Source organism: Melanerpes formicivorus, unplaced genomic scaffold, assembly GCF_026170545.1.
Source record: "Melanerpes formicivorus ecotype bairdi unplaced genomic scaffold, bMelFor1.0.p_v2 SCAF_28, whole genome shotgun sequence".
NCBI lineage: Eukaryota > Metazoa > Chordata > Aves > Piciformes > Picidae > Melanerpes > Melanerpes formicivorus.
In genome coordinates, this window is record NW_027142380.1 from 10,233,051 (window position 1) to 10,246,471 (window position 13,421).

Sequence of the window (13,421 nt, forward strand, 5' to 3'; positions counted from 1 at the left end):
AAGATTTGTATCCTGAGCAATAAGCAATGCCAACAATTATCTTTTCTTGGTAGAAGGTAAGCAGCTCACCTCAGCTACCTAATTGAAAAAGAAATTGCCTCCTGGTGCATAAAACCAGCAGCAAGGTTGTTGATTATCATGCTGCATGTTGTTTCATTCATGTCAGGTTTAGATTGCCATTTCAGTCAGAACTTCCTTTGTCAGAGATTGACAGCCCAAATGCTGTCCTGAGCAGAGGGCAAGAGGCAACCGGCAGATGTCCAAGCACAACAAATCCATTCAAAGAGGTTGTGGCTGCTCATCCAGCTGCTTAAAGCCTTTCCCACGGTGGGCAGGAGCCCATGCAGAGCTACAGGCTGGGGTCAGAGTGGCTGGAGAGCAGCCAAGCAGAGAGGGACCTGGGGGTACTGGTCGATGGTAGGCTGAACATGAGCCTGCAGTGTGCCCAGGCAGCCAAGAGGGCCAAGGGCATCCTGGCCTGCATCAGGAACAGTGTGGCCAGCAGGAGCAGGGAGGTCATTCTGCCCCTGTACACTGCACTGCTTAGGCCACACCTTGAGTCCTGTGTCCAGTTCTGGACTCCTCAGTTTAGGAAGGAGGTTGACTTGCTGGAACGAGTCCAGAGAAGGGCAACAAAGTTGGTGAGGGGTTTGGAACACAGCCCTGTGAGGAGAGGCTGAGGGAGCTGGGATTGCTCAGCCTGGAGAAGAGGAGACTCAGGGGTGACCTTATCACTCTCTACAACTGCCTGAAGGGAGGTTGTAGACAGGCAGAGGTTGGTCTCTTTTCCCAGGCAGCCAGTACCAGAACAAGAGGACACAGTCTCAGGCTGCGCCAGGGGAGGTTCAGGTTGGATGTTAGGAAGAAGTTCTATACAGAGAGAGTGATTGCCCATTGGAATGGGCTGCCTGGGGAGGTGGTGGAGTTGTCGTCATTGAAGGTGTTCAGGAGGAGACTTGATGGGGTGCTTGGTGCCATGGGTTAGCTGTTTGGGTGGGTTGGATTGGTTGATGGGTTGGACAGGATGATCTTGAAGGTCTCTTCCAACCTGGTTTGGTTTATTCTAAATAAAGGTTTATTCTCACTCCCCTCTGCAGCTCCTTGGCTAGGTTCTTCTTGCTGTGCATCATCAAGTGTCCCCATGCACCCACATGGGCATCTCATGGGAAGTGTGAGATGTGGTAGTTCCCCATCTGCAACAGGTTGCCCAGGGAGGTGGTGGAAGCCTCATCCCTGGAGGTGTTTGCAGCCAGGCTGGATGTGGCTGTGAGCAACCTGCTGTAGTGTGAGGTGTCCCTGCCCATGGCAGGGGGGTTGGAACTGGCTGAGCCTTGAGGTCCCTTCCAGCCTTGACAATTCTATGATTCTATTCTATGTTCTAGTCCTTTAATCAACATCATGCTCCTCCAGCCTCTCTCTCCTGATCTCCCTGCCCAGCACCTTGCTGGCAAGTCAAGGCAAGGGTGGGGGGGAGGAGAAAAATGAAATGAAGATGTTTAAAAGTGTCAGCACAGCAGCAGCCACATTAGCAGAGAGACAAACTTCTTTGTACCTAATTACAGCTCTTTGCAGCCCTTTTCAAGATGCTCAGCAGAAACCATTTAAAGGCTGGACTGCTTTTCAGATTAAATACTTCCCTAATCTAAATCCCCCCAGGAGCTGATGCTTCTCCTTAATTTTGTGGTGAAAAGAGTCCCCTCTTCATCAGTGGGCTTGTGTTTTATTTGTGTGAAAGCTCCTTTGTGCCACTCTGTAAACCGGCCCCGAATGGAAATCGTATGACGCTCTTCATTACGGTTAGAGGTCTGAAAAGGAGATTTGCATCAGTGAAAAGCAGGCAGTTGTGTCTCTCTCTGCTCCCTTCTGGTCCCAGAGCACAAATCATTTGCTGACAATTCACAGCCACTTGAAATCAAATGAGTTTCTGGGCTGATAAAATACAAGGCAAGAATCAGATAAATAGGACAAGTATAGAAATTATCATTTACATGCCTTGCTGGGAAACCCAGGCTGCTGCTTGCAACAGACACATTGCCATTGATTCCTCACAGGATCACGGAGTCCCAATGTGGTGGGTAGGGGATGGAAGGTATCTCTGAGGACCATCTAGTCCAAGCAGGGTCATCCACAGCAGCTTGCCCAGGATCACAATGGCCAGCTGGGGTTGGAATCTCTCCAGGGGAAGAGATTCCACAACCTCCCTGGGCAGCCTCCTCTAGGGCTTTGAGAGTTATATGGATTTCAACTAGTCCTTGATGGGCAGCAGAGGTCAGGAGGAAAGGGTTTAAGGTCAACTAGTCCTTGATGGGCAGCAGAGGTCAGGAGGAAAGGGTTTAAGGTCAACTAGTCCTTGATGGGCAGCAGAGGTCAGGAGGAAAGGGTTTAAGGTCAACTAGTCCTTGATGGGCAGCAGAGGTCAGGAGGAAAGGGTTTAAGGTCAACTAGTCCTTGATGGGCAGCAGAGGTCAGGAGGAAAGGGTTTAAGGTCAACTAGTCCTTGATGGGCAGCAGAGGTCAGGAGGAAAGGGTTTAAGAGGAGGAAAGGGAGAGAGGAAGAAAAGTGATGACTGAAAGTTCATCAGGGAGGTTGGACCTGATCTCTGGAGGTTGAATTCAATCTCTGGAGGTCCATTCCAACCCCTAATACTCTGTGGTGCTGTGATGCATGTTCCTGTGATCATGGGAAGGGTAACAGACTAGGGATACATGGGTTCTGTTTACAGAAGCTGTGCTCCTGTTTGGGCTGGGATGATGTGGCCACTTGTCTGCACAAACCTCACACACTGGCTGCCTTCTTTGGTTTTAATTACTCATGCATTCTGCACCACCACCACCACCCCCCCCCCCATCTGCTTTTCTTTCTTCTCCTGCCTGGCTTTCTGGTCTTCAGGCTCTTTCTGATCCTGGGCTCAGCCTCAATCTCCTTCAAATAGATATAGTAATGGGCAAGTCATTCAGCCTTTCATCTGCCATTAATGATGAATTACACAGCCTGCCCTAGGTCTTCAGCTGCTAGAAATTGGCTTAGGAACACTGGAATCAATACACACCGACCGAGAATTGGATTCTGTATATGTATTAGTACCTCATTTGCTTTAGTCCTTTTTGCTTGTTTGGAATTCACACATGCTTGCAAAGTCCCTTATAGATTTATTTCTGCTTTATTTCACACATTGCTCCCATCAGTCTTTGGGTTTCTTGCTCAGTTCTGATGTGATACATCATCACTGGCTGTATCATTTCATTTTCAAATGCCTCTCAGGGCATGATTTCTGCTCCAGCTTCCCAATACCTACTTTAGCCTTTTGATGTATTGCAACGAAGGGCCAGCTCAGTCTAGACAGTTTGGTCTTGCTTTCCCTAACCTCCTGGTTTAAAATTACCTGTGTAATCTGGTGTAGGTGATCCTGCTCTGGCAGGGGGCTTGGACTGGATGTCTTTCAAGGTCCCTTCCAGCCCCTGAAACTCTGTGATTCTGTGAAAATACTTAAAGAGGCCAAAAAGAAAGCTGAGGACAGACTTTTGAGCAGGATCTGTTGTGGCAGGACAAGGGGTGATGGTTTGAACTAAAAGAGGGAGATTTAGACTAGGTAGAATGAAGAAATATGCTCCAGTGAGGGTGGTGGGACACTGGCTCAGGTTGTCCAGAGAGGTGGGAGCTGCCCCTTCCCTGGAACCTTTGCAGGTCAGGCTGTTTGGGGCTCTGAGCAGGCTGCTGTTGTTGCAGGTGTCCCTGCTGGCTGCAAGGAGGTTGGACTGGATGACTTTGAATAGTCCCTTCCAACCCAAATCAGTCTGTGATGGTATGAAAATGCCACCCTTGGTGTTGGTGAGACTGCAAGGTGATCAGAGATAAACAGAGTTGGTTTCCTAACTCTTCCAGCTTTTGCCTTTTATCCCCCTGAGTACAAGTTCCAGACAGCTCTTATCACCTTGGAGAGGAGGAACACTTCACTAGAGGTGATGAAGGCCAGGCTGGATGAGGCCTTGAGCAAGCTGGGCTGGTGGGAGGTGTCCCTGTCCATGGCAGGGGGCTGAAACAGGATGATCTTCAAGGGCCCTTCCAGCCCAAAGCACTCCATGATTCTGTGCAAATCCAGCCCCGTGCCAGTGCCTCTGCTCCATCTGCATCTCTGTTAGCTCTAGTGGAAATGATGCAGCCTGGCTATAGGGCAGGGATTGGAACTAGATGATCTCTAAGGTCCCTTCCAAGCCAAACCATTCAATGATTTTATGATATTTGTCTTTAAAGCCATCCTTACATGAGAGTCATGCTTACATTTCAAAGCTTGATAGCTTTAGCACATGATTTTAGCTTTGTTTTTGCACCTCAGATGAATTCTTGATGAGCTTCCATGTAATTTTTCTGCTTTACTACCTTTACTCTGGGGTTTGTCCAAAGTCAGTAATAAACACACCAAAGAGGGCCAGAGTATTTCCATCCCCATCACACGACATCGTTTCTCTTTGGTCACTGAAACGATCCAAAGGACTTTTACCACCAGTCCCAGCTTAAGCCCTGTTCATTATCTCCAATAATGTCACTCCACCAGCAAATGTTGTAAGCTGTGTGGAGCTGGTTTCATAGCCCCTTCTTTGAATTATTTTAATTATCCTGCTTGAAATCCTGTGTCACATCACCATGGCTTGGTAGGATCCCCAATGGGAGGCTGTCAAATTTCATTAGGCTGTGGTGACTCTCGTTTGGTGGCTCAAACACATTTGCTGCAGGAGCCAACCCTTGGTGTATTGCTCAAGATTAAGTTCAAGAATGTGCCAGCTATTCTCTGAAATGAACTGTTGAAAGGAGAGGTTGACCTAATTAGAGAAGTCTCCCAAAGAGCAGCAGAGAATGAAACAAAAGACTCCGCCGGATTTTCACTGAGATTTCATTCTTGACCTGTTAGGCTCACTCCTGAGTTGTCTGCATCATAAATGGCTTGAGAAGGGAAAGTTTGGCTGCTTCAAAGGAGTGGAGGGGGTGAGGAGTGGCTCAGGGGGTTCTGCATTAGAGTGACATGAAAAGTGGGGCTGGCAGCTCCCAGCAATTCCAACCCCCCCTCATTTCAGTGTCAGCTCTAAGGCTCCATACGTGCTACCTGCAAAGTACAGCAGAAAAGTAAAGGTAAAGCCTTCTGCTGAGTTGGGTGAGAATTTCCCTTCCTTGGGGCATGGACTTGAACAAGGATAAATACTGAGCTTTCTTTCCTCCTCACATGAGTGACCTTGGCACACAAGTGTTACAGAGAACACCTTAACCTTTCAGCCGGCTTGGATGCTAGGACCAGGGGCAATGGCATCAGACCGGAGCAGAGCAGATTTAGATTGGATGTTAGGAACAAATTCTGCAGCAGGAGGGTGATGGAGCACTGCAACAGGTAGCCCAGGGAGGTGGTTGGGGCTGCATCCCTGGAGATATTCAAGGTGAGGCTTGAGAGGGCTCTGAGCAACCTGCTCTAATTGAGGATGTCCCTGCTGACTGCAGGGGGTTGGACTGGATGACCTTTGGAGGTCCCTTCCAACCCAGACCATTCTATGATGCCATCAAGTGCAGCTTGCTCTGGTTGACCCTGAGCTGGAGCAGGACTAGGCCATCTCCAGAGGTCCCTTCCAACCCTCATCATGCTGTGACTTCTGAGTTTTCTTGCTTTACAGCTTACTTTCAGTTGTTTGGTCTGAATTTCTTTGTTTGCATGTGGAAAAACATTAGAAAAAGCTCCTCAGAACTGAGTAAAGAAAAGAGGCAAAGGAATCCACTTGGCTTCACAGAGCTCCTTTAAGGGTGTCATAAGTCTCTCTTTAGAGTGATGAGCTGGATGCTGTTAGAGCAGTCAATATGTAAATTCAGGAGTAATTTGCAGATGTCCTTGAGCCACTGCCTCACTTGGGTGGAATTGTTCAAGTTCTTACTCCAGATGACAGAGCTGACTTTCATCTTCCTACGTTTAGAAGCTTTCCCTTTCCTATCTCTTTAGATACAGATAATAAACGAGCTTAAAATATTAGGGGGGCAGGGGGGGCAGACAGAGAAGTAAACACTGCTTGCCTCTCCTTTTCAGCTCCCTTTGCTCCTGCATTGTGCTGATGTTCTGTTTGCCTTTCTGCTTGCTCTCACAAGACCCTCAGAGTTCAGAGGCTGTGCAAAATTCTTCAGCTGTCTTCTGTGCTCTGTAAGCACCACGAGAAGCAAAGTGTGCAGGGTGGGAGGGGGAGGGGTGGGATTGAGCGCACAGCATGGACACAGCTTCAAAAGTCACTCAGCTCTCCAGTTTGTACATTCAGCATCACAGAGTCATGGAATGGTCTGAGTTGGAAGGGACCTTAAAGATCATCTAGTTCTAACCCTCCATCATGGCAGACACGCTAATATTTTAGGTGTGACCATGCCCATTTGCCATTTACATAGGACCATAGAATCAACAAGGTTGGAAAAGGCCTCAGAGATCATCAAGTCCAACCTAATACCTGACACCTCCTGACTAATTAAACCATGGCTCCAAGTGCCACATCCAAGCCCTTTTTGAACACCTCCAGTGATGGTGAATCCACCACCTCCCTTCACTTTACCCTGTCAGGTCTTTCTCTGCCCCCTCTTCCTATACAAAGGAAATATATCATAGAATGCTTCGGGTGGGAAAGGGAGCTTAAAGATCATCCAGTTCCAATCCCCTGCTCAAGGTCTCATCCAGCCTGGTCCTGAGCACCTCCAAGGAGGGGATATCCACAGCCTCCCTGGGCAGCCTGTTCCAGTGCTTCCTCACCTTCACTGGAAAGAATTTATTCCCAAACTCCAATCTAAACCTACTTCCTCAAGCTTAAAGTTGTTACCTGGTTTATCTGATTGCATGGAGAAAAGTATTAACCAGGTTCTTGGAGACCTCTGCTGGTAACAATTTCCTCCTAATCCTCTTACATTTGGTGATGTCAAAACAAGGCAAGTGACCTCTAAAAAGGTCTGAACTCACTTTCTTAATGTGCCTTGCTGAAGGGTTGTAGATAGCTGGACACTTGGGGTGCATGGGGCTAACCTGAGAAAGTCAGAGGGTTTGCATGGTCTCCAAAAATGTGTGGCAATTTTAGTGGGGATTTATTTGCATGTGGAATCTGGTAAAAGTTGACAGAATCACAGTATCACTAAGGTTGGAAGAGACCTCAAAGGTTGGAAGAGACCTTGAAGATCGAGCCCAACCCTCTCTCCCCCCACTGCCTTGTTAAAGCAGGGTCACCCAGATGAGGTTGCCCAAGATGACAATGTCCAGAGAAGACTCGAGAGCCTCTCTGGGCAGCCTGCTCCAGGGCTCTGACAAGTTTCTCAGTATGCAATCAGATGGAACCTCCTAGGTTCCAGTTTGTGCCCATTGCCTCTCATCCTGTCCCTGGGCACCACTGAGAGGAGCCTGGCCCCAGCCTCTTGCCCCCCACCCTTCAGCTCTTGCTGAGCATTGCTCAGGTCCCCTCTGGGGCTGCTCTTCTTCAGGCTGCACAGCCCCAGGGCTCTCAGCCTTTGCTCCTCACAGAGATGCCCCAGGCCCCTCAGCAGCTTTGTAGCCTCTGCTGAACTCTCTCCAGTAGTTCTCTGTTTCCCTTGAACTGGGGAGCCCAGAACTGGACACAGTTCTCCAGATGTGACTTCATTGGGGCAGAGTAGAGGGCAATGACAGCTTTGCTTGACCTGCCAGCCATGCTCTTTTTAATGCACCCCAGAACAGCATTGACCTTCTTGGCCAGAAGGGCACACTGCTTGCTCATGGTGAACTTCTTGACCACCAGCACTCCCAGGTCCTCCTCTGCAGAGCTGCTTAGCGTGATGCCAAGGCTGACATAAAATCCACCTCTTCATTGGTTCCAGACTCAAGCTTTCACCCTTCTGTCTGCCTTTACAGCTCAGCCCAACTGGATCCAGAAGATCAGCGATGTGCATGCAGCCATAGAGGAGAGCGTGGCCTGGGAGTGCCGAGCGAGCGGCCGGCCCAAGCCCTCCTACCGCTGGCTGAAGGATGGAGAACCCCTGCTGCCCCAGGTAGGCACTGCTGGAGCACCCTTCAGCAGGCTTCTGCCCCACCAGATCTCCCGGCTCTGCATGTTTCATGGCTTTTGGCATGGAAATTGGAAGGATGGTGGTGATGTGAAGTTCTCCCGTTGCTGTGCCTGGTGAGCATCTCAACAGGGCTTCAGGAGAGCCCAAAGAGTGGTGATGAACAGAGTTAAATCCAGCCACAGGTGGTGTTCCCCAGGGCTCAGTGTGGGGCCCACTTCTCTTTAATGTCTTTATCAATGATCTGGACCAGGGGGTTGAGAGCACTCCAAGTAAGTTTGTAGATGATAGTGAATTGGGTGGGAATCTCGACCTGCTTGAGCATGGGGAAGCTCTACAGAGGGATCTGGACAGCCAGATCTATGGGCTGAGGTCCCACACTTGGATCAAAACAACCCCATGAAACTCCAGAAATGGGGTAGAGTGGCAGGAAGCTGCCCAGAAGAAAAGGACCTGGAGGCAATGGTTCTGTTGGGTATGGAAAGCAAAACACAAACCAGCTCCATCTGCAGAGGTCCTCCCTGAAACGGAGCATCCACGGTACAAACCTAAGGGTGGAGAGACCCTTGTGGAGAAGAGACAATGGCCAACAGGGACTAGGATGCCTGCAGCCAGAAAATGATCTCCCTGGATCCAGTTTTGTTGTTTTGTTTTATTTTTTCAAGTTTCTGATATTCAGGTGAACTTCAGCTGCTAATGAAGCCATTGGCTTCATGGTAGTTGGCATTATTTTGCCCCCCTCTGCAAGAATATGGCAGCCCATGCTTGACCAAACCCAGATAACAATTGCTCAGACATTAAATTTCCACCCTGAGGCCAAGCAGAAGGCCAATAGCTCTTAATATTACTTTTGTTTGAGTGGGGATTTTAGGTTGGGTTTTGCTGGGGTTCTTTTAATGGTGAAAATCCTGGGGAAGGAGGGAGGCAGGGAGGGAGGGAAGAGCACTTTGCTGCACTTATTCAAATGGATAGCACAAGCTCCGTATCCTTAGGCTGACAAATGATGCCCTGGTCTTTTGTTCCTCATGCTAATTGTACTTGCTTCACGCTGGCCACTAGCAGATGGTCTTGGACTTAAATCACATTAGTGGCTGATATGAAGGAAAGGATCATTAAATTATTAACATCTCTATTGTTTTCAATCAACTGTGGAGGGTTTGGAGTGTTTCTGCCTGCGCTAACTAAGGTGGCCACCAGCCCTGCCAGCCTTCGTGGCCATATGTCCTCTTAATGCCGCTGTTTTAAATGCTTTTAAAGAACACTGCGCTGCACCACCGGGTAACCAAAGTGCATTTGTTTGATTCAACTTTATCTACTCAAAAGGGATATTAATCTAAATGGTTTGGGTGGTAAATCAATGAGGAGTCAAGGGAAAGTCCTCCAATTTAAATTGCATTTACCAGCTACTGTATTGGTTTTACCATTCAGTGTCTACCCTGACATAAAACAGCTGGCAGACAAACAGATCAGAGCATGCAAATTCTTCCCATTCCTGCTGCTTGGTTTGATCCACCTTGGTATAAAATACAGCACAGTCTCTCTGGGGTGATGTTCCAAGGAGGGATCTCCTTATTTACTTTGGGTTTTTCAACTTGTTTTACTGTTTTTCCCCACAGGGCAGAGTTCAGCTAGAGCAGGGCTCACTCACCATAAGGAACGTCAGCCTGTCGGATGCTGGCATGTACCAGTGTGTAGCAGAAAACAGATATGGCATCATTTTTGCCAGTGCAGAGCTGAGTGTCATAGGTAAGTCTGATTCTCCTCAACACTAAAAACCTTCCAGGACTAGCAAAGACTTCCACCATGCTGGTTTAGCCAAGCTGCAGCATCTGAGGCAGAAGTGCTGCAGAGGAACCTTCCCTTCTCAGACAGCATAGAAGCAGAGAAGTGGCTTGGTTGGAAAAGATTTTTGAGATCACTGAGTGCATTAACCCAGCACTGCCAGGTCACCACTGAACCAAGTCCCTCAGCACCTCACCTGGATAGCTATGAAACTCCTCCAGGGATGGAAGCTCCACCACTGCCTTGGGCAACAGGGCAACCTGGTCCAGGCCTTGACAACCCTTTTGGTGAAGACATTTTTCTTGATTTCCAACCTAAATGTCCCCTAGCACAGCCTGAAGCCATTTCCTACCATCCTGTCATTTGCTACATGAAAGAAGACATCAGCACCCACTTGGCTCCAGCCTCCTTTCAGGGATTTGCAGAGAGCAAGGAGGTCTCCCCTCAGCCTCCTCTTCTCCAGACTGAACTGCCAGAGCTCCCTCAGGCACTCCTCACAAGACCTGTTCTCCAGACCCTTCACCAGCCACATTGCTCTAAACTCATCCTTGATGAGTTGTTGGTATTAAGGCACAAAATGAGAACTTGAGAAAGTGGGGGAAGAGAGAACAGAGAACAGATTCTTTTTCATCATCTCCTATACATCCAGGTGAGGGAGCATTGAGAGCTGGCAAGCTCCCTCAACCTCTTGCTGGTTAGAAACACTTGTGGAAAAACCCAGCTATTGCAGATCCCTGCCTGCTCATGGGCTGCAGGGACTGATTCTCTTGGAGGAGGTGTTGAAAGCCACCTGTCTGAGTAGACCTCTCAGCACTCCAGTGGCACTGGTGACACTCCTGTCCCAATCCCTCACCAAGGAAACACAATTTCTGCCCCACCTGGCCTGTGTGCACCTACTCTACTTGTCCCAGGTACTATCAGAAGCAGTGCCTATAAATGCAGATGTTTAACTATCTGATGGAATATAGAGAGTACAGAGCCAGGTTCTTCTTAGTGGTGCCCAGTGCCAGGACAAGACTCAAGGAGCACAAACTGAAACTCAAAGAATGCAGTTTAAGCACAGGTAAAACTTCTTTACTTTGAGGTTGGTTGGATTCTAGAACAGGTCACACGGAAGGATTGTGGCATCTCCATCCTTTGAGATAATCAACAAGCAACTGGACTCAACCTTGAGCAACCTGCTGTAACTGCTTGTGCTAGAGCAGAGGTGGGATAGAACCATCTCCAGAGGTCTTTTCCAGCCATGGCTGTCCTGCAAACCCATATCCCATCCACATAGGATGCCTTTTTATGAGAGGCAGGCCTGGAAACTGATATGTCAGCACAGATCTGTAGTTTCAAAGGGTTACATGGAATTCATGATTACAAAATAGTGGTTTAGAAGCAAAATGTTCAATAGCATCGCTCCCTGCTTTGTGCTGAAGAACAAAGCATGAGGTCTTTTCTGATTTTTGGCATTTCCAATTATCAGTCATTTTTTATCAGCAGTGATAGATGTCTGCAGAGAAGAAAAATTCATTTGAAAGATTGTCAGTGTTGCTCTTCAGGAAAAGTACAATAATGCTCAATAAATTAGACTTCACAGTGCTAAGATTTATTGGATGTGTTACTGTGTGAAAGAAATCGAAATCAACTCACTGATGCTTCTCCTGTCTGTTCAAAACCCTGCTGAAAATGAGCCTGTGGGAGGAAGGCAACTCATCACAGGATCCCATGGTGATGGGCTTGGAAGGGACCTCTGGGGATCATCTAGTCCAACCCTCTGCTAAAGCAGGGTGCCCACAGCAGCTTGCCCAGGAGCACAATCATAGAATCACAGAATTGTCAGGGTTGGAAGGGACCTCAAGGCTCAGCCAGTTCCAACCCCCTGCCATGGGCAGGGACACCTCACACTACAGCAGGTTGCTCACAGCCACATACAGCATGGCTGCAAAAGCCTCCAGGGATGAGGCTTCCACCACCTCCCTGGGCAACCTGTGCCAGGCTCTCACCACCCTCATGGGGAACAACTTCTTCCTGACATCCAATCTCAATCTACCCAGTTCTAGTTTTGCACCATTACCCCCAGGTCCTATCCCTCCCTGACACCCTCAAAAGTCCCTCAATGCCCAGCTGGGCTTAGAAGCTCTCCAGTGAAGACTCCACAACCTCTCTGCACCCTGCTCCAGGCCTCCAGCACCCTCACACCGAAGAATCTTCTCCTCATGCTCAGATGAAGCCTCCTGGGTTCCAGCTGGTGCCCATTGTCCTGTCCCTGGGCACCTCTGACCATAGCCTGGCCCCAGCCTCTTGCCCCCCACCCTTTAGCTTTTGCTGAGCATTGATCAGCTCCCCCTCTGGGTCTGCTCTTCTCCAGGCTAAACTTAAGTGAAAAAGAGCAATGGGAAATTACAGACAGGGCTTTTGTCTCTGTTATTTTCAATCCTATTACCTGGAGTCTTCAGCTGAACCCAGGATCACTACTACTTAAGGACAAACTTCACTGTAAGGGTGCTGGAGCCCTGGAGCAGGCTGCCCAGAGAGGTTGTGGAGAAATTCTAAACCCACCTGTGGTGGGCATTGTAAAAGCACCCAGTAAGACACATTTGTTGCCTAAAAGAATTTTCAGGGTACATTTTTTTTTTTCCTAAATGAAGGTTGATCCTAGAGTGGAGGAAAACACCAAAGCCAAAGTCATTTAAATCCTCATTTTACAAGCAAGGTGTAAATGGGGAAGAACTTCTTCCTAACATCCAATCTGAACCTACCCATTTCCAGTTTTGTTCCATTCCCCCCAGTCCTGTCACTCCCTGACACCTTAAAACACCCCTACCAAGGGAGGGTCACCTAAAGAAGGCTACCCAGGAACACATCCAGGTGGGTTTTGAATGTCTACAGAGGTGGAGACTGCACCACCTCTCTGGGCAGCCTGCTCCCCTGCTCTGCCACCCTGAAATTAACAAAGTTCCTCCTCACTTTAGATGTCACTATGTGTGACAGGTTGGACTTGATGATCTTTGAGGTCTTTTCCAACCTTATTGATTCTATGATTCTATGGTCTCTTCTCTCAGGCAACCAGCACCAGAACAAGAGGACACAGTCTCAAGCTGTGCCAGGGGAAGTTTAGGCTGGATGTGAGGAGAAAGTTCTTCACTGAGAGTAATTGGCCACTGGAATGTGCTGCCCAGAGAGGTGGTGGAGTCACTATCCCTGGAGGTGTTCAAAAAGGGAGTGGATGTGGCACTTGAAGCCATGGTTTAGTAGTCATGAGGTCTTGGGTGACAGGTTGGACTTGATGACCTCTGAGGTCTCTTCCAACCTTATTGATTCTGTGATTTCTATGATTTCTAAGAAATTAAAAGTCTTAGCCCAGAAGTGGCACAAGGAAGCTGTGGTTGTGCTGACAATGGAGGTTTCTGAATGTCAGATGGCAACACTTTGAACAGCACAGAATAAAACCTGAATCCTGCAACTCCTCTGGCTCCAACAGGCCCAAGAGGAAAGTAGCAAATTACTTGTTTAGATTGGATGAAGGGAAAAAATTCTTTCCTGCAAGAGGGATCAGGGAGTGGCACAGGCTGCCCAGGGAGGTGGTGGAGTCCCCATCCCTGGAGGTGTTCAGGAA

At 48.5% G+C, this 13,421-nt stretch overlaps 1 protein-coding gene across 6 annotated transcripts in view; it reads left to right on the plus strand.

Annotated features, from left to right (window-relative positions):
• The window catches only part of LOC137449153 (contactin-4), a 425,057-nt gene that overhangs the window by 323,863 nt on the left and 87,773 nt on the right, over positions 1 to 13,421 (plus strand). For all 6 annotated transcript variants that reach the window (XM_068154396.1, XM_068154400.1, XM_068154397.1 and 3 more), the window contains 2 exons: positions 7,884 to 8,020; positions 9,652 to 9,781. In XM_068154396.1, the coding sequence (XP_068010497.1) occupies positions 7,884 to 8,020; positions 9,652 to 9,781 (267 nt within the window). The remainder of the gene's footprint in view (positions 1 to 7,883; positions 8,021 to 9,651; positions 9,782 to 13,421) is intronic.